The 23,631-nt window shown below is 44.1% G+C and overlaps 1 protein-coding gene across 1 annotated transcript in view; it reads right to left on the reverse strand.

The window, feature by feature from the left end:
• LOC308301494 (glutamate receptor 1-like) overlaps window positions 1-23,631 on the reverse strand; it is a gene marked incomplete at both ends in the record, with an annotated part of 88,180 nt that overhangs the window by 21,833 nt on the left and 42,716 nt on the right. The window contains 4 exons of the mRNA XM_080745490.1: window positions 13,456-13,901; window positions 14,426-14,632; window positions 20,898-21,008; window positions 21,251-21,355. Of these exons, the coding sequence (XP_080601616.1) occupies window positions 13,456-13,901; window positions 14,426-14,632; window positions 20,898-21,008; window positions 21,251-21,355 (869 nt within the window). The remainder of the gene's footprint in view (window positions 1-13,455; window positions 13,902-14,425; window positions 14,633-20,897; window positions 21,009-21,250; window positions 21,356-23,631) is intronic.

Genomic DNA, 23,631 nt, shown 5'->3' on the forward strand with positions numbered 1-23,631 from the left:
GTTTTGTTGGTTGACTGATTGTTAGGGAACCATATCATCGTTGTCGGGTGGAAACATTGTATATCCAAAACCTTCCTTTTTTTGTTATTATTTTAAAATAGTGAAAATAGCTGCATCGCGAGACGACGTGTGCTTGTAGATCTGCTATTTTCACTACTTTTGTGCAACACTTTTGTACGATGAAGTAGGGCTTTAATTTACGAAAAAAAGTAAAAAACGTACACATTTGAAACTTGGAGATACAAAGTTTCTGCCTGACAGTGACGATACGAGGCCTTTCATCTTCTAATCTAGGTCACAGTAACACAATGAATGCATGCAGCTGAGTCAGGGCCTTTTTCTTAAGAACACAACAATATATTGTCGAGGTTTACTCAAAGTCTCTATTTCTCTCACTCACTCCCTCCTTCCCTCCATCCCCCCTCCCCCATGAAAGGTCAGTATTACCATGATGCGCTGCAGTGAAAACAAGAATATTATGATAATACCGTTTCCAGCTTACAGCAAGTATACCAAAAGCTGGCAATTTACACTTTACGCCACATCAGTAACTAAAGCATTGTGGTGTAAATGATAATCTCCATACGCTGTGTAGCTGCATGGCATAGTGGCAGCTATACACGCACGCACGCACGCACGCACGCACGCACGCATGCACGCACTCGCACAGTATATATATATATCTAACAAGCCACTGGTTGATTGATGAGAAAGGCTGTCTTGCCCTTATGTAACCCCAAGATAAACCCTTGCAATACCTCACTGATCCACTTGGTGGAATGAGAGCACTCGCTGTCTGTCTGAACACAGATGCACGTGTGTGTATGTGTGTGTGTGTGTGTGTGTGTGTGTGTGTGTGTGTGTGTGTGTGTGTGTGTGTGTGTGTGTGTGTGTGTGTGTGTGTGTGTACTTGTATTACATGTGAAGGTCAAATGTCCCCAGAAGTACAGATTTATTAGATGTAGGCTTGATTCGCACACCTAAAATAGCTGATCTACAAGCTCACAACGTGACGCAAATGGGCTATTTTGGATCTGCAAAACCGGCACACAATTCATTGTGTGTGTGTGCGTGTGTGTGTGTGTGTGTGTGGGTGTGTGTGTGTGTGTGTACTGTAAGCAGCATACGGTTAAACTCCAACGAGCATTTAACTCAAGCTGAGAGCCGCAGCGCCGCACGAAAAGATCACTTCAGGTTGCCATGGCAGCACTCGGCATGACAAACACTTCAGACGGGCTGAGAGGAGGAGAATGGTCATCTCTCTCTCTCTCTCTCTCTCTCTCTCTCTCTCTCTCTCTCTATCCTATCCCCCCGTCTCCCAGTCTGTTCGTCTATGTCTCTGTCTCTTTCCAGGTCAAACGCCAGCAGCTCTACTCAGTGGAAATAAGATATTGCCACAGAGTATTGGCAAGGTTCTCCTTAGATGCTCTACAGTGAGTCTCCAACATGGCAACGGTTACAACCCGGCCTATGGGTCACCATGTGCAACACAAAAATCCCGCCCAGTGTGAAGTGAGCGGTGCCTTTTATGAGTTCATTTCATTAAGCGAAGCTGGGCCAATGTGGGATGGGGCGGGACAAACAGACAAAGCCAGATGTAGGAGGGGTTAGCATCACTCAAAAATATGGACTCCCTCCTTCCCAGTCCCCAAACAAAGCCAACCAACACCAGTTTAAAATCCAAAAGACAGTGGTTTATTTTAAACAGTTGGGAAATAGCTTCAGGGTGGGCCCAAGGGACAAAACTCCCAATAACAAAAACTAAATACTGTGCTTACCTAAAAAAATCAAACCTCGGTTCGAAGTGGAGCGGTGAATCTGTGTGTGTGTGTGCGTGTGTGTGTGTGTGTGTGTGTGTGTGTGTGTGTGTGTGTGTGTGTGTGTGTATGTGTGTGTGTGTGTGTGTGTGTGTGTGTGTGTGTGTGTGTGTGTGTGTGTGTGTGTGCGTGTGTGTTTGTGCCTGCACAACAGCGCCCCTCCTTTAACTTGTGTGGCCACTCAAGGTATTGCCAGGCTACAGACATACCCAGCCAGCCAGCCAGCCACATAGCCAGCCAGCCAGCCACAGACATACCTGTCTATTGGGAGCGCTTTCACCGCTCCAAAAACTAAAATACAGGTATCTGACCTAAAACTAAAGAAAAACAGGGAACCAACTGATAATAAGAAAAATATGGCCACACACACCTACACTCCCAGGCTGTAAACTGAACAGAACTCAAACCCATGGCAAATCTACACAGTAGGAGCGAGATCATTTAGCGACCTACAACTGGGTTGCAACCTGGTCGGTAGTTTTCACCGACTGGGTCGCTAAATCTACCGACTGGGTCGCTAAATCTACCGACTGGGTCGCTAAATCTACCGACTGGGTCGCTAAATCCACCGACTGGGTTGCTAAATCTACCGCGACCCAGTCGGTGAAAACTACCGACCAGGTTGCAACCCAGTTGTAGGTCGCTAAATGATCTCGCCCTCTCTCAATCTACACATAACTAACAAACACAGAAACAAAGTGCTGGTGAGTTTTGGAGGCTGGTCAGAAAGGAGAGATGTCCAAAAACTGGTGACAGCCAGCTTTATAGTCCACAATCGCCAACAGGTAGTAGTTATAGAGCATCGCAGCGGAAGTCGATGGGGTCACTTTCACTTTCACCATTCATTTTCGCCATAGACTTTTACAAAAATATTTATAACAATTATGTTAAGCCTCGAACCAAGCCATCCAGGATGGAGGTGAATCATGACCATATAACCTTTGATCCTATGTGAAAACATATTTTAATATTACATTATTTGATATACTACATTTAATAACTACCCTTTGTTTAGCAATTTTCAAAATGTTCTTTTCATAGAAAAAAAGGTTATATGATCATGATTCACCTCCATCCTGGATGGCTTGGTTCGAGGCTTAACATAATTGTTATAAATGTTTTTGTAAAAGTCTATGGCGAAAATGAATGGTGAAAGTGAAAGTGACCCCAGGCATCCACTTCCGCTGCGATGCTCTATAGCCACTCATATTCAGACACCACTAAAGCACCACTCACACCAGCTGCTAGTCAATCAGCCTCTCATCACCAAATCACCCACACAGAATTGCACAATCATGACCCTAGGGTCATCATAACAACAACAAAGAAACAAAGAAATATCCATCCATCCATTCAAAGAATAATAAATTAAAGAATACACAAGCAATGCAAAAAACCTGTGTCAAAGCCATGCCAGAAAACCTTTAGAGCCTCATGCAGGCTGTTCCAAAGGTCCATAACAGCCAAAAGCTGCTTCTCAGTGAATGTTTGTTCTAGGCTTTGCTGTGACCAGTATCAGGGTCTAAGGGCTCTGTCGGGAACATACCGTACCTAAAGCCCCATTTCAGAAAAATATAGGCAGGTGCATTGCCAGGTAGTGATTTAAAATGCAATAAAAGGATCCATTCTAAAACTAATAAGCAGCCAATGGAGGGACTCCAAAATGGGTGTGATTTGTGCTTTCAGTCTGGTCTTTGACAGTATGCTGCTGCTTTCTGCACAAGTTGTACGTGACCAACTGTCTTTTTAGTAGACCAGACCAGACAGGACAGTAAGTAATCAAGCCTGTTGGTAATAAAAAACATGTATTTATTTTTTCAGTATCATTCTGAGAGAGGCTGCCGTATATAGTAATTTCCACTTTGGACCGGATATGCAAATTGCAAATCAAATTGATCCTGGTCTAAATGTAAGGGATTGCAAATGTACAGACGGTTTCTCTATTTTTTCAAATGGAGGACATTTTCTGCCATCAATGCATTTCTGTCAGAAATACAGCACACCTCACTAAAGTGCCAGTTGGGCAAAAAATCATTTGGAAATATACATTTCTATGTAACTCTGGCATCATTCTAACTATGAAATCTGTTTCAAGCGTACTGATGAGTGGTATCATGTACTGTACATGGTTGAGGAGCATAAGGCTCAATATCTACTCATTGGCAATGTTTACTCTGGTCTTGTAGTCCCCTGGCTGTTGCATAATTCATATTCACCGGAGTTACATTCATATGCAGTCGCACACTACTGGTGTATTCATGTCCATGTTTTAAATGCAGATTTAAGACTCTTTGAGCCTCTGAGGAGACATTATCTTTGTCCTCCTAAGTGTGTGTGTGCGTGCACGTGTGTTTCTTTCTGTCTATGATCTGTCTATCAGTATGCAGTACATCTGATCAAACCCATTTTCCCACAATTTCCAGAAGTTAACAAACTGCTGACCTGTGCCGTGTGAGTCAATTATCCTAGCAACACCATATGAAGAACGACCAAAACCAATTCCAGCATCCTATTCCAGCACAACCATATGGCAGGCAACCGCACATTATGCAGAAATACATAGTGCATGCTATGCTGAACGTAATCCACTTAGTGTCATCTTTTCAAAATGCATATTTACCGTACAGTTTGTGTTTATATGCTTATTTCGCAATACCTATTGCGCAATCCTCTGTAGAGTAATGTGTCATTATCATCATCAACGTCTCAGGTTACAAGAGGGAAGGGGGGGGACGGGGTCAGCTGCACAGGGAGAGAGAGAAAGAGAGAGAGAGAGAGAGAGAGAGAGAGAGAGAGAGAGGGAGAGGGGTACAGTACAGTACAGTAAAGTACAGTACAGTAAGTGGATGGATGGATGGATGGATGGATGTGGATGGATGGATGGATGGATGGATGGGTGGGTGGGTGGGTGGATGGATGGATGGATGGATGGATGGATGTGGATGGATGGATGGATGGATGGATGGATGGATGTGGATGGATGTGGATGGATGGATGGATGGATGTGGATGGATGTATGCATGGATGTGGATGGATGGATGGATGTGGATGGATGGATGGATGTGGATGGATGGATGGATGGAAGTGGATGGATGGATGGATGGATGGATGGATGGATGTGGATGGATGGATGGATGGAAGTGGATGGATGGATGGATGGATGGATGTGGATGGATGGATGTGGATGGATGGATGGATGGATGTGGATGGATGGATGTGGATGGATGGATGGATGGATGGATGGATGGATGGATGGATGTGGATGGATGGATGGATGGATGGATGGATGTATGGATGGATGCATGGATGTGGATGGATGGATGGATGCATGGATACATGGATGGATGGAAGTGGATGGATGGATGGATGTGGATGGATGGATGGATGGATGGATGGATGTGGATGGATGGATGTGGATGGATGGATGGATGTGGATGGATGGATGGATGGATGTGGATGGATGGATGGATGGATGTGGATGGATGGATGGATGGATGGATGGATGCATGGATGTGGATGGATGGATAGATGGATGTGGATGGATGGATGTGGATGGATGGATGCATGGATGGATGGATGGATGGATGTGGATGGATGGATGTGGATGGATGGATGGATGGATGGATGGATGTGGATGGATGGATGTGGATGGATGGATGGATGTGGATGGATGGATGGATGGATGTGGATGGATGGATGTGGATGGATGCATGTATGTGGATGGATGGATGCATGGATGGATGCATGGATGGATGTGGATGGATGGATTGATGGAGGTGGATGGATGGATGGATGTGGATGGATGGATGGATGTGGATGGATGGATGGAAGGATGGATGCATGGATGGATGGATGGATGTGGATGGATGTGGATGGATGGATGGATGTGGGAGGATCACTGCTGCAACGTAGCTGTGAGCGCCTGCGAAGCAGGCGCGATCTCTAGATGTGAGCGGCCCGAAGGGCCGCGAACCTCTAGTTAAATCAATTTGTGAGGGAACACTACTGTACAGTACAGCATCCCACACATGATGAGCGTCATATGAGCAAATTGAATGTGCTTTTGTCATTGATTCACAGTGTATTAATGCAGTGACTGATGCTCCCCCTGCCTCCCTCTCTTCTTCCCTATGTTTTTATGGAACTAGCAACAACAAAAAAGAAAATCTAAACAATTCACCTTCTGTTTTACACCTGTAAACCTGTGATGCGACAATAAAGGTGAATCTGGGGGTGATCATTAAATCATCACACACCTCTCTCTCACACACAGAGGAAACATCCTTGAGAAACTGCAGATTCCAATTATTTTTGTGTGAAGCAGGGAGTGTTATAACAAGTCCCTCTGGGAAACAGTTTTATATTAGGAAAATAAACAGTAAAGAACTCAGCTGCTTTAACTAAATCAAACAGATGCACTGTGAAGTGTGGGAGATGTTTCTGTTACTTATTGTTTCAGTTGCATATTGACTTCACACACGCATGCGCACGCACACGCACACATGCACGCACGCACGCACGCACGCACGCACACACACATGCATGCACGGACGCACGCATGCACGCACGCACTCTATAACCCTGTCTCTCGCCAGAGTTAACCTCCATTCTCCCCCAAAATCCTACTGTATATCCTATAGTACCAAGTACTAAGATCCACAAAGCCCCATCAGATTTTATAGTCTGCCCACACACTGAAGGTAGGACTGCAATTTTTGCGTTAGCTGCCTTGGTCATATGGTCATATTCTTTTATGGGCCAATACATGTGATTCTCAACCTTTTCTGGATCAGGGCCCTCCAATCTGACCACTTAACCCTTTAAGACCTGACACCGATTCTATGTCTTCTAAATCCTTCTAAGGTTTTCTGAAAAACGTATGTTTCTATGACTCGGTGGTTCTCAAACTTGTTCATGTCAAGGACCCCCCATAATTATATGTAGGCTATTTGCGGACCTTGTCTGAAATAATTTTGTTCCAGGGACCCCCAGAAGCAAAGATTTGAGTTACAAATGTTCACTTTAAAAAAATATATATATATACCGGTTTTGCACAAATTGTCATGATTTGCAAGCTCTGCAAGCTCATAGCTCTGCAAGCTCATAGCTCATAGATCTGCAAGCTCATAGCGCGGCTCTCGGTGCCACGCTATGAGCTTGTATATTTGCTATTTCTGCAGCCCATTTGCGGCACATACAGTAGCCTTCCGTATGTGCTTTAGCGGACTCAAAATGCTTACATTCTGGGAAGGGCATGTATCTGTTTAACCTGTGTTAGCATCTAATTCCCAGGTGCTCGGCTCACATTATCAGTGTGTGTGTGTGTGTGTGTGTGTGTGTGTGTGTGTGTGTGTGTGTGTGTGTGTGTGTGTGTGTGTGGAATCTTCAGTTCCATGCTACTGGGCTGAAATAAATCAACTGTGTCATTTACAGTCTACTTGCCACAACAGCAATTTCTCAGCCTGACGGTCAGAATCATTCAATAATGAATAATGTATCTGCTGTAATATGGCAACCTGAGGTGAGCCTCAATGCTCGTATAATGTCACATGTATTATGTATTATTACTCCTCTTCTTCTTCCTTTTCTTTTTCTTCTTCTTCTTCCTCCTAGACCGGAGCATGTTGGGCACCAGCCTACTCTGGAACGATGTTAGAAATGCATGCCTGGTTATGCAATACAAGTTGTACCCGTTGTCAGAGTAGCTGTTGTATCTGTCGCTGGCGCGTGCTTATGGATACCACCGCTTTTCTAGGGAGGGAGCCCCGCTGTGATTGGCCTGTAGTCGCTGTGATTGACAGTAGCGTTTTTGTAACTACGCCTAAACTGAACCTTATTCCTAACCTCAATAAAACTATGCCTAAACCTAACCTTAAACCTGACCCTAACCTCAGTAAAACTATGCCTAAACCTAACCTTAAACATAACCCTAACCTCAGTAAAACTATGCCTAAACCTAACCTTAAACCTAAAACTAACCTCAGTAAAACTATGCCTAAACCTAGACCTAACCTCAGTACAACTATGCCTGCCAGGGAGTCAACCAGACACAGGTAAGGTGGGTCTACCCTAGAACGAGAAATCCATACTAGCGCCTTCAGCGGTTTGTCGGACGGTTCTCGAGATACGTGAACTACAGATGGACGGACAGATATACAGACAGAAGAGATTTTGTGCAAGATTATCATAATCATCATCAACATTATTATTATTTTGATTAGAAGTAGTAGGAGGAAGGAAGAGTAGGAGTAGTCAGTCATATTTATGTCCTCTGACCCACTCCATAATGATGCTACACTTTCCATTTATTCCATATCACTGCTATTTGTGTGTGTTGCAGTGACGGCTCCAGGGGGGGCTAGAGGGGGCTTTAGCCCCCCTGATGAAGGCTTAGCACCCCCTAAGCCCCCCCACCCCACACACCTAAATGTGATGAAAAATATTTAAAGAACAATTAAATTAAATATATATAAATATGTGTAAGACAATTGACTGACTTCTATGTAAACCATACAATAAAATCGTAATGTTTATGCTGGAAAGCATCTCCAGCCTCACAAAAACCCTAACAGATCACCTACAGTACTCCGATTTGGACCTGAAAACTGCCAATGATCTGCTCTGTTCAGTTATCCATACTCTAAGCGAGAGAATCTCGTTTGTCATATTAGTACTATTCATTATTGTTTCAAAAAAGCCTGTGTGTGTGTGTGTGTGTGTGTGTGTGTGTGTGTGTGTGTGTGTGTGTGTGTGTGTGTGTGTGTGTGTGTGTGTGTGTGTGTGTGTGCGTGTGTGTGCGTGTGTGTGTGCATGTATGCGTGCATGCGCGTGCAGTGTGTATGAGACAAAATGAAGGACAGATCACATCAGCAATGAAATGAGAGGGGAAATGGCAACGGATCAATTCATCCCTAAACACATCCAGAGAGAGAGAGGGAGAGGGGTGGGTGAGAGAGAGAGAGAGAGAGAGAGAGAGAGAGAGAGAGAGAGAGAGAGAGAGAGAGAGGGGAGCAAAGAGGTTAAGGGTGGTAAAGGAGGACAGATGGTGATGGTAAGAAAGGATGGTGATGCTTGTGAAAGGACCTGAGTGTTGCTGCTGATTTAGAAGTGCACACTGGAACTGGTTCATGCACGCACGCACATACAAGGAAATTAGTCATACTGATTAATTCAGAATTCTTCTTTCTTGAGAATTCTTTTATCACAAAATAAAAGATGAATAAAAAATACAAAAAGTGAAAATGTCGTCTTGATCACAAAAAGACACTAGTTTGAAAGTCTGCCATTACATGCAACCTATTGTAACGAGTCAAAGTACAATACCCACAATCCCTCAGCATTCTACCCAATTTAACGGCTCTTGCTGAATTTAACACAGCTGGTTCCAAAAGTAATTTGCTTGATGACATGGACTTCTCTCACTCACATTCACATTAGGGTGGCAGACAGTAGCTCATGAGATAAACCATTGCCCTTGGTGTTTAATGTTGTGAGTTCGAGTAAACAGGTTAAGACCTCCCCTGGCATTGTGCTATTAGAGACTCATGACATCAGGTTTTAATTAATATTTAGATCCAGACAGTTCTGCTAATTGACCCTCCAGTATTTCTCATTCGTCTCCTCCATTCCTGTTTTTCACCTTCCTCCCCTTCTCCCCTACACCTTCTCCTTAATCCTCAAAATGATGAATAATCACAGCACCTTTTTGGTCTTTTGTTTGTGACTAAATAGAAATGCCGACAGACACTACAGGTTGTTGAAGTGTACTGTTGCCTCGATTCCAGTAAATCTGTTTTGCTGTACAGATTAGGTTTGCAAACCAATTATGACCATCATGTGATCATGCTGATCTCTTCTGTGCAAAGAACTGACATAAAGCAAATACAATTCATTAATCCAATATAATCACAAAACGAAAGAAATATGTGTTACAGAACACATTTCTATTATGGCGACCCTGAGAAATCTCGTAGCTTGTCTGACTGTCAGTATTGTCTGACTGTCAGTATTGTCTGACTGTCACAGTCATATATGGACATTACCAAATATGGGCATTCCCATATATATGTCCTTAATATTGATAACATAATATCCTTAATAATGTCCTTAATATTGATAATATAGGAATCTCCATATATGGGCATAAAACGTACGTTAATTAGTAATGCCAAGCAGGGCCTTGGTTTGAGGATCTGGGGGGGTGCTATTATTCCAAACGTAGGAGACTTCGTTTGAAGGAGCGCTCGTTTTATGGTTAGATGTCACAGTTATTGTCCACGACATTGCAAGCGGCGCGAAGGCCAGCGGACCTTGGTCCTGCTCTTCGCGCCCGAGCGCCGCAGGGCCGGCCGCGCGAGTTACCAAGCCGTGGTGAATGCAATCGTTATATTTATGCCCAGGCCGTAAGGCCTGGGCAAGCCCACGATAAACGCATTCACACCCGCCCGCGCAGTCCAAGTGACCACAGCCGAGCGCTCCAGACCTCCGGTCCAGCCAATCACAAGCCCCGCCTTCTAATTTACGTAACCAACTCTCCTATGGTAGGAATACTCGCCTGGGGGGGGGGGGGGGGGGGGGGTATGACCATACTGTGATATCCTTTTTATGCCCATATATGAGTCATTCTGTACCACATCACTGTGACTCACTGACATCACGTGACATCACTTCCTGTACAGACAGTCAAACAAGCTACAAGATTTCTCAGGGTATATGCGACCATCGCAATAAAAGTCCATATATGGTCATTCCCAGAAAAAGATAAAAAAAACTTTTATGCCCATACGTGGAGATTTCTGATGTCATAAATCCCAGGCTGAAAATAAGAATGTTAGGGTACCCCTTATGCCCATGTATGGAGATCCACAGGCATCAAACCAAGGCCCTAACTCACCAAGGCCCTGCTTGGCAGGGCCTTGGTGGTACTTACGTACTTACGTACTTTTATGCCCATATATGGAGATTCCTATATTGTCAATATTAAGGACATTATTAAGGATATTATGTTATCAATATTAAGGACATATATGGGAATGCCCATATTTGGTAATATCCATATGGGCATGTTTTGACATAACATAACTATCATGCCCAGTCTATCGAGGCTTTTAAGTCCCTTCTTAAGACTCACTTTTTTAATCTGGCTTTTAACTGCAGCTTTTAAATTTTTAACTTTGTTATTTTTCTTCTTGCTTGTTTGATAATTTGTCTGTACTTTGGTTGTATTGTTTTTCGATTCCACTGTTGTAAAGCACTTTGGTCGGCTTTGTCGTTTTTAAATGTGCTATATAAATAAAGTTTTGATTGATTGATTGATCATGAAGGGGTCTCCTACTAGTGGTAGTTACAGTATATATTGAACATATTTACCGATAACATTGTGCATGCAACATGCGTGTGTGTTTCCTGAATGTATATGTTGCATTTCATGCATTGTGAATCTATGGAGAACAACATGCATGTGGCTGTCAGCACTTCTAACCATTCTCAGAGAACATAAGCTTCATTATGTTCTCCCTCATCATCAACTTGTCCGTCTGAACATTGGTCCAAACTGTGTGCTGTACCCAATGTGTCACCCCACATGGCTCATTATCTTACAACCCAAAGAATATAGAGCATGATTCAGCAATGATAACACACCATGCCTCTCAAGCTGAAACATCTCAATCATGCACACGGCTTCCCACACATTTCAGAGGTGTTTTTAATCATTTCTGTTTATCCCTAACCCTAACCCTTTTAACTGTGTTGATACACAAATAAGAACAACTCTACCATGTAATTTTGTTCTGGCACTGACGACCCAGAAAACTCCCAGTTATCCATTCTATTTGTTAAGTGCTTTAGGTCGAAGCTAAGTATCCTGGTTACTTGCACACTTGCATTCAACGTCCTTGTCTAAATTAGGCTGTTAGTTTGTCTGCTAGAATAGAAGACAAGCAGTACTCTTATCTAGTACGTCGTAAGGGCACGCCACGCCACGCACACACGCACGTCACGCACACCCGAACACACACACACACACACACACACACACACACACACACACACACACACACACACACACACACACACACACACACACACACACACACACACACACACACACACACACACACACACACACACACACACACACACACACACAGGCCATAGGGAAGGGATGACTAGTGTGAGCATGGAAAGTGTACCAGGAAATCAATAGTAATTGCACATGCATGTTCTGGAGAGAACAGAACTTGAGTATAATAGTCCTTATATCTTCACAGGAAAGGCATGCTCTCCAGGTGACAAATGTCAGTCGAAGGCCATTATGAACAAGGCTACAGCCACAACAATCCTGTACTACTGAACACATAACACATAAAAAACAACAGAAATAACCAGGATCCTTACAATTCCCAGGCAACCGCTCTACCCCCTCCTGGGTCACTTCCGTTCCAGCCCAGATAAAAGTGAATACAGTGGCAGAGATTTGTACCTGGAAGCTGGCTAGGAACAATCCAAGTTTCTTGTGCTGTTAAATGTCTTGCTCAGTGGCATGACAGCGAAGAGGAGATTAGCCTCTTGAGTAAAATAAAAGTCTTCATTCTTCCTCTGAATGCTCACCAAACATTCTCACTGTAAAGATTCAGACTATAGTGACAGTTTATCATGAGATAAATAATAATGCAATCTTAAATAAAATCCTCATCACTCATCAGTCAGTCTCAGTATGGGTAAAATAGTAATTTAATTAACTGTCAAATAAATTCTAGGATGGATATAGACAGACAGACAGACAGACAGACAGACAGACAGACAGACAAAATATATCACTCTCACTCTCTCTCTCTCTCTCTCTCTCTCTCTCTCTCTCTCTCTCTCTCTCTCTCTCTCTCTCTCTCTCTCTCTCTCTCGCTCTAATAACTCAATCACCAGTCTCTGTTGGTTTAGATCTGACGCAGCTAATGTTGATATTCTCCTCTCCTCTCCATTCAAGTCCCTCCAGACAGCTCAGAAAGTCAACCCCTCAGTGTCTGTAATTTCAGACACATTAATGAGATTTTTAATTGGCGATCTTTTTGAGGGTGGTGCCATAGCAGAGCTCAGGAGAGAGCGCTCCAGGGGAGTGATAAGACACTGTTCCATCCCCACACTGGGATCCTCAACAAGAGTCCTTCACAAGTCTGACATTTATACCCTAGGTGTGTACGTTCCCCAAAAAGTTTTGAAAAGAATAAAAATGAAGATAGATAGACCTCAACGTGCCAAAATGATTACAAGCACAACACTGTTCATACTGTATAGCCACTATGCATCAACATGCTCCCGCCCCCACAAGGTGGATGTTCTGATGGGATTTAAAACAAAGTACATGACTACAGGAAGAACAAAACACTCTCCATTGGTATAAACGTTCAGGACTATGACAATAGGAAGAATGCAGGCACTCATTGAAACGCCACTCATCAAACTTCCATCTCAACTCAGCACAACGACCAACCAATAAAGATGTAAATCTCCCCATAAACAAAGCACAGTCTGACTGGGACAAGAAAACAACATATTGAACTCTTGGCAGTGCAGTCAGCAGCAGAGAAAAGGCAGTTCTGAGCTGTATGTGATGATAAACTAGTCCTTGTCATCTGCTTACCGAGGGGAGATGTCACAGCCCTGCTGCATGAATGCTCCCAGGGAAAACCACAGGGAGTTGAAGATGCCAAACTCGTTGGTCTGCTCCGGGCTCTGCTGGTTGGAGTTTGCCTGGCAACCCGGTTGGCCCAGCTGGACCCCATTTGAGGCCGAGGGCTGGGTAGGAGTCTGCGGGTCGCTCCCGTCCTCATAGTCGTCTGCGTGCCACTCGTACGGGCTGAAGCGGCTGACCAGGAACAGAACCACGCTGACACCGATGTAGGCAAACACAATGCACATCCAGATCTCATAGGCCAGCGGGTCCAGGAAGGAGAACACCCCCGGTTTGGACTTGGTGGGTTTCTTGATCATGATGGAGATCCCCAAAGACATGAAGGGTTTGGAGAAGTCGATAACTTCTTCACGAACCAGAGTGATGGTCAGAGGAGCCACCGCCACATCGGCTTTCTGAGGAAGGGACATGTGCAAGTACAGTAGTATACATATGAATGCAGTGCGTGAGCGAGCGAGCGCACGGCACACACACACACACACACACACACACACACACACACACACACACGCACACGCACACGCACACACACACACACACAAAAACACACACACACACACACACACACACACACACACACACACACACACACACACACACACACACACACACACATACACACACACACACACACACACATACACACACATACACACACACACACACACACACACACACACACAGCTTCAGTGGAAAGACATTCTCTTAACTGAAACATTGCAGAAAATGGAAAGAATGGGTGTTAACCATGAAAGACCTTTATCTTTTCATCATGGCTGTCTCTGTCCTGGGAGGATGGATGAGAGCGAGGGTACATGGCATGAAATGGGAGGTAATAGAAAGTGCATCTATAACACAAAGGTTTTAAATAATATTATGCACAGCTACATACAGTAAGTGGGTAAGTGGTCTCACTCACCCCATACACCAGTTCTCCCACCATGCCGTTCCACATCTTGGTTTCTGCGTCTCTGGCTCCGTACTTGCCATCGGAGACAACCTTTAGTTTGTAGTGGTAGCCTACATGCTTGGCTATCTCTGCGGCCAGCTCCACAATGTAGCCCTCGAACTTATCGTTCCCCCCCATCTGCTCATGGTTTTTCTTCAACATAACATATGGGGACTCCTGCAAGAGGGAGGCATGAAAAAAGGTGTGAACTAGAAGCAGTGCTCTTCCGAGCACAGGTCTCCACCAGGCCGTGTGTCCTGGTGGTGCTACTGTATAATAGGCCAATGTAAAAAGGGTGGCATATGTTCTTCACCTTAGACCTTTCATGGAAATCGGACGCTGCATGCATGATTTGAAGCATTGTGTTCCAAAAATGTGTTTTGCTAAAGTCTACCTGCTGGTGGCGCTATAACAGGCCAATGTGAAAAAAGGTAGCATTTGTTCCTTGACCTAGTGGGAATATGTGTGGCAAATGTCACGGTAATCGCAAGCTGCGTTGATGATTTGAAGCATTTTTTTTCAAAAACTGAGCAATCCTGCAAACTTTGGAAGCTAATATTAGCCAATCAGGATGGAATATGAAATATCAGACGGATCGGACTTGATCACATGACTATAGAGATACTGTGTACCGATTTGCGTGATTTTTGGATAAAATCTCAAGGAGTAATATCCAAAAATGTGTTTTACATAAGTCGGCCCAAAGGTGGCGCTATGAAAGGCTGATGTGAAAAATGCAGGGCAAAGGTTTATCCTTAGACTCTAGGGAGTGCGCTTACAAAGTTTGAAACTGATCGGTGGAGTTATAGGTAAAACCACAAATCGGCCTGTTATAGCGCCACCATGAGGCTGATTTAAAAAAAATAAGTGGCATTTCTTCCTCGGCCTAGTGGGAACGTGTGTGCGCGATTTCATGATAATTGCACTTTGCGTTTGGGATTTGAGGCATTTTGTTCAAAACGGCTCAATCCTACAAACTTTGGAAGCCAATCTTAGCCAATCAGGATGGAATATGCAAAATCGGACAGATCTGTGTCGATCACATGACTGTCGAGATACTGCCTACCGATTTGTAGGATTTTTGGACAAAATCTGTAAGAGTAGTGCACAGAAATGTGTTTTGCGAACATCGGCCACTAGGTGGCGCTAGAAAAGGCCCATGTGAAAGATTTAGGGCAGAGGTTCTAGATTGGCATCCAGGGAATGTGTGTGCTCACTTTGGCAGCGACCGGGCCAACGGCGACTGAGATTAGCTGCACACAAACTGCGAGGACACACGGACGGACACACGGACGGACGCACGGACACACGGACACACGGACGGACGAAGGGGAAAACATACTCTCCCCCAAGCCTTCGGCTGGTGGAGACAATTATCTCCTATATCGCCAAACATTTGTGCACATCACTAAGCAGCTCACCCAGAGAATGCAAACGCAGTCTGTGGCAAAGAAGGCGAGGCAACGCCTCAGGCATTTAAGAAATTCAAAGTGTCACAGAAAGTCCTGGGGCCTTTCTGCTCTTCTACCAGCCAGAGTTTCCTGACGGGGGGCATCACTGTATGGTATGGAAATAGCCATTCCGGGGACATGTGAGTTCTACATAAGGTGGTGCATTCAGCAGAGTGTACCACTGAAGGACATTTATGACAGTAGATGCTTGAGTAGAGCGAAAAGTATTATGTGGACTGGCAAGCACTTGAATTGTCTCAATACCCGGGACTGAATGATCAAGTTGTTTTTCCCCTGGCAGCAGTCAGAACCCTAAACAAGGACATAATTATACAATTTACAAACAAAACTAAAAACTAAAACTAAATAAAACATATAGCAAACACATCCTGTATAGATTGCTCAAATCGATACTGCACAGTGTATGTCTGAATACATGCCTATAAATGCAGACACTAAGCTATTGACCCCCCAATGAGGCTTTCTTATTCCTTATTCTTCTAATTACCTTGCATTATCTTATTTTTCTTTCTTTTGTCATGTCATATCCAGTATTATTGCTGTAGTGTTGCTTTTTCATGCCACACTAGCATTAGTGCTTGCAGTTGTAAGAGTAGTGACAAATAAACCCCCAACACATTTTGACATTGGACCCTACCAAAATCTGCAGAAGTGGTGTCATCGAGTGCAGATTACTAGTGGCGCATTCAGCAGAGTGTACCACTGAAGGACATTTATGACAGTCGATGTTTAAGTAGAGCAAAAAGGATTATGTGGACTGGCAATCACTTGAATTGTCTCAATAGCCAGGACTGAGGGCTCAAGAAGAGTTTTTTCCCTGGCGGCAGTCATAGAATAAGAACAAAAAAGGAAAAACTAAATGAAACCATTTAAATACAGATTGCCCATGTGTGTCAGTCAGTCACTCAGTCACAAGACAGAATTCATTTGCAAGTGTGACTCACATAACGGCAACGACACTTGCACACTTTGTCCTTGTCCTTTTTATGCCCATATATGGAGATCCCTGATGTCATCAATATTAAGCCCATATCTGGGAATGTCCATATATGGACATTTTGCGTCAGTCTCATGATAACCAGTGTGGTTGTCACGACGCGAGTCACACTTGCAAATGAATTCTTTCCTTGTCCCTTTTATGCCCATATGAGATCCCCGATGTCATCAATATTAAGCCCATATCTGCCAATATACCGGTATGGACATATTGTGTCAGTCTCAGTTGGTTCAGCGCAACCTCACCCTTTAGGGCAATACATTGGAGAAAGATATGGTTATAGTTATTTTTATAGTTATAGTGCTCAGTGTGAACAGCCCTTAAGACAGGAAAACAATGTGTGATCGAGTGTGAGACTGATATTCAACACACACACACACACACACACACACACACACACACACACACACACACACACACACACACACACACACACACACACACACACACACACACACGTGTACACGCACATTGATTGGACATCCTGAGAAGATTACAGCTGACATGACACCTGGGGCCCTTTCCTTTCTCTCGCTCTCGCTCTCCGTCTCTCTCTCGCGCGCTCTCCGTCTCTCTCTCTCTCTCTCTCTCTCTCTCTTTCTCTCTCTCCACACACCCATTGTTCTCTCAGAATAGTTCGGTGTTCCAACAGTCAACAGATAAATCACAGACAAGCAGCCAAGAAGTGAAAGCTGCACTGGAAGTGGGATTGAAGCAGGTCAGTTTTGAATTGTCCACCATGGAACCAGGGAGGCCCCAGTTCCCTCAGGTCGTTACAGTTGACAGAGTTACACAAAGCTAAGACTACAGTGAGCACAGCAAATCCTACGTCCATATTTCATGATGGTGTAAAGATGAGCAGCCCTCCTGTGGGTTACGGTTGAGAGGAAGGTAATCATGGTTACACACGGCTGCTATGGGTCACCTGGCAGAGAAACATGAACCCAGGGATACAGTGGAGAGAAAGGTCAAACACACACACACACACACACACACGCACACGCACACGCACACGCACACGCACGCACACACACACACACGCACACGCACACGCACACGCACACGCACACACACAGTGATATCTTGACATGATCAACTTAACTATCATTCCCTTAGATTCATTTTTAAATTGCATATTAAAGCATAACAGAGACATAAGATAAGCTATTTTGGAGACACACAGCATTATTATAATTGTTTGTGACATGGCAAATTGGCTGAATGGCTTTTGATTGCAATCAATATGCACATTGCGCATTGTAATTTGTTATGATCCCAGAAAGCACGTTATTCCTCTCTCTTGAACACCTCAAAATCAACAACTAAAGGTCAGCCAAGATGGATTTTATTAGACAGTAAAAATAAGACAGAAAAAAACAGAAACCACCCTAACTTATCTAAGCCCAAAATAAGACAAAAAGACAATAATCTACCTCCTAACCACCAAAACAGGAGAACAAGTCAACCAAAACAAATGCTACCTACCCCTACCAAAACGATTTATGACGAAAATGTCAGAAAATCCATCTGAAAATCTATCTGAAAATAACCTGCAAAACAAATGCTGAAACATGATCGTATTGTAATGTACACATTGGGTGATCTTACAATGTCTGCCTATAATGACACATTCCAAGAAAAGTCCACCTTAAAGCTCTGCTCTGTGGCCTGGTGTTAGTGGAATTCCTTGGTGGTGCTTGGTGCTAGGACTGAGCTCATTCAACCATGCTCCTCCATATCACCTCCTAAGCCGGGCTTGGCTGTGTCTGGCAGCCAGAACAGCAGGGTTTGTAAAGAGGCATGCCATAGAAATCCCTTACCCCATTAACCTGCGCAGTGGAGGTCTGCTGGCCATCTACAGCCAAGCTGTACGCAGCTACTGTATGTGGCTGTTCTAGAATAACACTGCAGTTGTGATGCAAACTGCAGTGCAGTAATGTTGCATCAGTGTCAGCCTAATAGTGTTTTGAAAAAGAAACATGGCGTAATTTTAACCACTTGAACCAAGTTTCCAAGTTTCAAATTTGTATGTTTTTTCGTAAAGTAAAGGCAAGCCCTGCTTCACCATACATGGCACAAAACTAGTGAAAATAGCAGATCTACAAGCACACAACGCCTCACAATTTTAAACAATTTTTAAAATGATAAATACAAAACGAACGGTTTTGGACATACAAGGTTTCCACCTGACTACGACGATATTCTGGGCATGGGGAACATTTTGATCTTTGCGCCAAAAATAGCAGATCTACAAGCTCGCGTGATGCAATGTGGAGCATTGTGAGCTTGTAGTAGCCTGTCAATTTTCAGCAAAGAGATTTGGTGTAGATTTGGAGAAAAAAAAGTAGGGGGCCAAGGCTATACCACTGAGGGACCCCGATCAAAAAAAGATTCTCTTTTTTATCATAACTTGTGAGTTCTGATAAAAATTGCTGAGATGCCATGAAGGACACTTCATGAACACTTAGGGGCAGCGGTGGCCAAAGTTTAGTGGAATACGTTTGTAACCGAAAGGTTCACGGTTTGATTCCCCGGACTAGCTGGTGGGAAGCGAATGGCCACCACTTACCCCAACACCGCTGTAGTGCTCTTGAGCAAGACGCTGAACCCCAGACTGCTCCAGTGGAGCTGGTCAATGGCCAACAGTATAAGACTGTGGTTGTACTGGGCAGCTCCCAGGTTTTAATGTGTGTGAGTGTGAAGCAGGGTGTTCCTGAAAAAGAACATTTTGTTCTCAGCGAACCTCCCCTGGGAAAATAAAAACTAAAATGAAAAAAGGTCTATTCATCCACCTTTGTGTTTCTACTTTATTTCACCATTTAAGCAGGATGTAAACAAAGGATGCCTGTAAGATCCGACAATCTTTTCTTCTTTCACCCGGCAAAGAAAATGTATATCCGAGATCATTTGTTCTTTAGTTATGGTCCATAGAAAAAGGCTTGTTTTGACCAAAAACACGATCTGGGAAAATAATCTGAGATACATGGACTTTTATGAATCTCATAACAAGTAGCCAGACGGAGCGGAGAATTTGGGGATGACGTCATTTCCGGTTGTATTCTGGGATTTGTAGTCCTGGGATCACTCACTGGTGCAGGAGAGCGCAGTCTAGGTTAAACCACCGGAAACACCAATTGACAACACATATACAGTATGGGTCAATGGCGGTGAAGCATTGGATTTGAATTGATGCATATATATTAGGGGTGTAACGATAGAGTAACTGCAATCGAAATATCGTTTTTTAACTTAAAAAATCGAAGTACATCGAAATGAAAACAGCTAATCGTTTGAATTTGTATCGTATCGAATCGGCAGTGCAAAGAATTGATTGCATCGATACCACCTACTTGTGCATTGAATTTAGCAGAACATTTTTAAAGGAGGGGTTTAATTACTTTTCCTTTCCATATAGCTACACTGGTCTATCGATAAATGTGTGTAATCTCTGGGTTCATGTCAAGGTGCAGGTTTGTCAATATACAATGTACATGTATTTGGCAGATAATCACTGTGTTTTCTTATTTATATCCATAATAATACATGTTTCCCTTTAAAACCTGCACTATCTACACCTTTCACACATATTTAATTTCTTTGCTAAATAGTTACTATATCGATTTTAAATCATTGAATCGAATCGTATCGTATCGTATCGCCATGAATGAACCAATATCGTCCATGTATCGTATTGTCAACCATGTATCGTGATATGTATCGAATCGCTATTAAAATGTATCGTTACACCCCTAATATATATATACCGTATGTCCATAGCAGTGGACACACGCACGCACAAACGCACGCGCACACGCGTGTGCGCGCGCACACACACACACACACACACACACACACACACACACACACACACACACACACACACACACACACACACACACACACACACACACACACACACACACACACACACACACACGCGCGCACACACACGCACACACACGCACACACTCACCAGGATAGTTGTGACAATGTAGGTCCTGTTCTGGAGACCATATGTTTCATTGCTGCTTCTCATGAAGGATGCTGTGCTCACATACTTCTCATCTTCATTCCAGTAGCCCACCTGCAACAAACAGTAGGGGGAACAATAAAGAAAGAAATTAACAAACAAACAAAAAACACAGACACATACTGTACATGTATCTATACAAAGTACAACAATGATTCATCGCCAACAGATGGTCTAACAGATGGGACACTTTCCCCACCCAGGTGATCCAAGCCAATTCAAGGAATTGAGACGGTGGACCTTCTTGTGACCTGAAGTCTGTTTCCGTCACCTCACAGCCCAGACAGCAGACTCACCTTCTTGGGTCCAGAGGGGGCCAGTTCCATAACGCTGACAGTGTAGTTGGTCCTGCGGCCTTTCTCATTGAACTGGATGTGACCCGTCAGCCCGTCGATACGGACCTGTGAAGGGACACGGACACATGGCATCAGTCAGTCACTCTTCTGTGGAGTCACTGTGACTCCCAGAGCGGAAAGAAGAGCAACTCATCTCATCATGCATGAGATTAATGTTCCATCAACCAGCAGCAGAACATTTATGTGTCAACTGTTTACACGCCACTGCGTGTTTAGCCTGGGTTGAATGTGTTTGCATAGTGTTCATTTATTTGTGAATGTGCTGCAATGTGCCTACGGAGGTTAATGACATACACACAGTGTGTGTGTGTGTGTGTGTGTGTGTGTGTGTGTGTGTGTGTGTGTGTGTGTGTGTGTGTGTACACTGCAGTGTTTTTCTTGGCTGTGTGAGGAAGTTAATTGAGCAAGAGCAGAGCCTCAATCTCCAGTCTACCCGCAGGCAGATGGTTACATTGACCAGACCTTTCCACAGAAAGAGCCTCAGGCCACAAACACACACACGCACACGCACACACACACACACACGCACACGCACACGCACACGCGCACACACACACACACACACACACACACACACACACACACACACACACACACACACACACACACACACACACACACACACACACACAAACTCTTCAGTTTTGTGTGTGCTGATGTGTTCTGATGCATTCCGAAGACCAAATGAAACTCTACAGTGTAAAAACGTTAGGATCACATGAGTGTACAGTATATATTTAGGTCCCACCCTTAATTTACAGTACACTAATAAGACAGAATCAAGCCATAATAAGAAATGTGTTGGTAATTAGAACTAATATTATTTTATTAGACAAAGACAGAATAACAGAAAGAGCAAATACATTCTCTAGCACCGGCACCTGCCGCGGAACAACGCAGCACGACTGGCAGTCGCGCTGCATCGCCGGCGGCAGGACTGGCGGCCGCCGCACGGACCGGCAGTTCGACAGGCACAGTATAGGTGTGTGCATAAGCATGGTTCCATATATGCATGTGAAATGTCTGGGAGAGTGACTTTAGGTGGCTATTAGGCGTATCTGGAGTGGTCTGGCTGGTCCAAACATTGCATTACTGAGCTCAAATGTTGATGTCATATCGCATGATGCTCAGGGGCGAGGCTTACTGCCTGCGGGTTTTGTTTACTTTACTAGCAGTGATGTCACATTGGATACTGGTGATCTCTGCAGGGACTTAATGTGAACTTTATGCAACAGAATGAGACCTCATTTGTTCAGCCAGCCCTGGTTCAGGAACTGTTAGTCAATGTGCCACTCAAACACACGCATGAATGCACACATGGATTTATGTATTTGCATATGTGCATGTGTGCGTATACGTGTGTGTGTGTGTGTGTGTGTGTGTGTGTGTGTGTGTGTGTGTGTGTGTGTGTGTGTGTGTGTGTGTGTGTGTGAGATTTAGCCTGTATGTTGTGATTTAGCCTGTACGTGTCTACTGTCTATGTGTACCTGTTGAATCGTACATAGACATGTTGTTGTGTGTGTGCTTCTGAGCATGTGGTGGCCACTTTGTGTCTGTGTGTACTGTGTGTGTGTGCATGTATCTATGCCTGTGTGCATGTGATGCTTTGTTTCCCAGTGTCTGCATGTAGTTGTATGTATGCGTGCGTGTGTGTGTGTGTGTGTGTGTGTGTGTGTGTGTGTGTGTGTGTGTGTGTGTGTGTGTGTGTGCGTGCGTGCGTGAGTGCGTGCGTGTTGGAAATCAATAAATGCACGCGCGACAATGTCACGGTGAGACAACCTAACCCGTTCTAACTACAAGCGTTAATGTAGTAGGTGCAGATTTTAGAGCGTTGCTACTTCTTAAGATCAAGATGCACTCAGCGACGTAATCTCCCGGTGACCAAGGCACTACTCGTCAGTAACATGCTACGACTTCCCTGCTTTGTGTCCGTCCGCTATCAGAGCAGCGGTGGGTGGACCTCCAGGCTCATGGGTGCGGCTGCGGAGGGTGTTTTGTCACCGGATGACAGTGCGAGACTGGGAACTTTGCTTTCTCGGATGGTCCAGCCTGGATGGGACATGCCCACAGACTGGTTGTTGGAGGGTTTTCGACAGCTTTGGATGTCCAGTAAGAGAGGCAGAAGGACTGGCCAAGTGTTGTACTGTCTAATACGGTTATACATAAAGTATGGCGGAGACGCATTCATTGACATTCTTGGTGTGAATCCGAAAACATGTGCCATGACTTTGTGAATGTAACCTAACTGCAACTATAACGTTTGTGTCCTTGTGTTCTTCTTATAGTGTGGACATGAATAAATTGTTAAATGTGTGTGTGTG

Source organism: Nannobrachium achirus, assembly GCF_963921795.1.
Source record: "Nannobrachium achirus genome assembly, chromosome: 17".
In the NCBI taxonomy this organism is placed as follows: Eukaryota; Metazoa; Chordata; class Actinopteri; order Myctophiformes; family Myctophidae; genus Nannobrachium; species Nannobrachium achirus.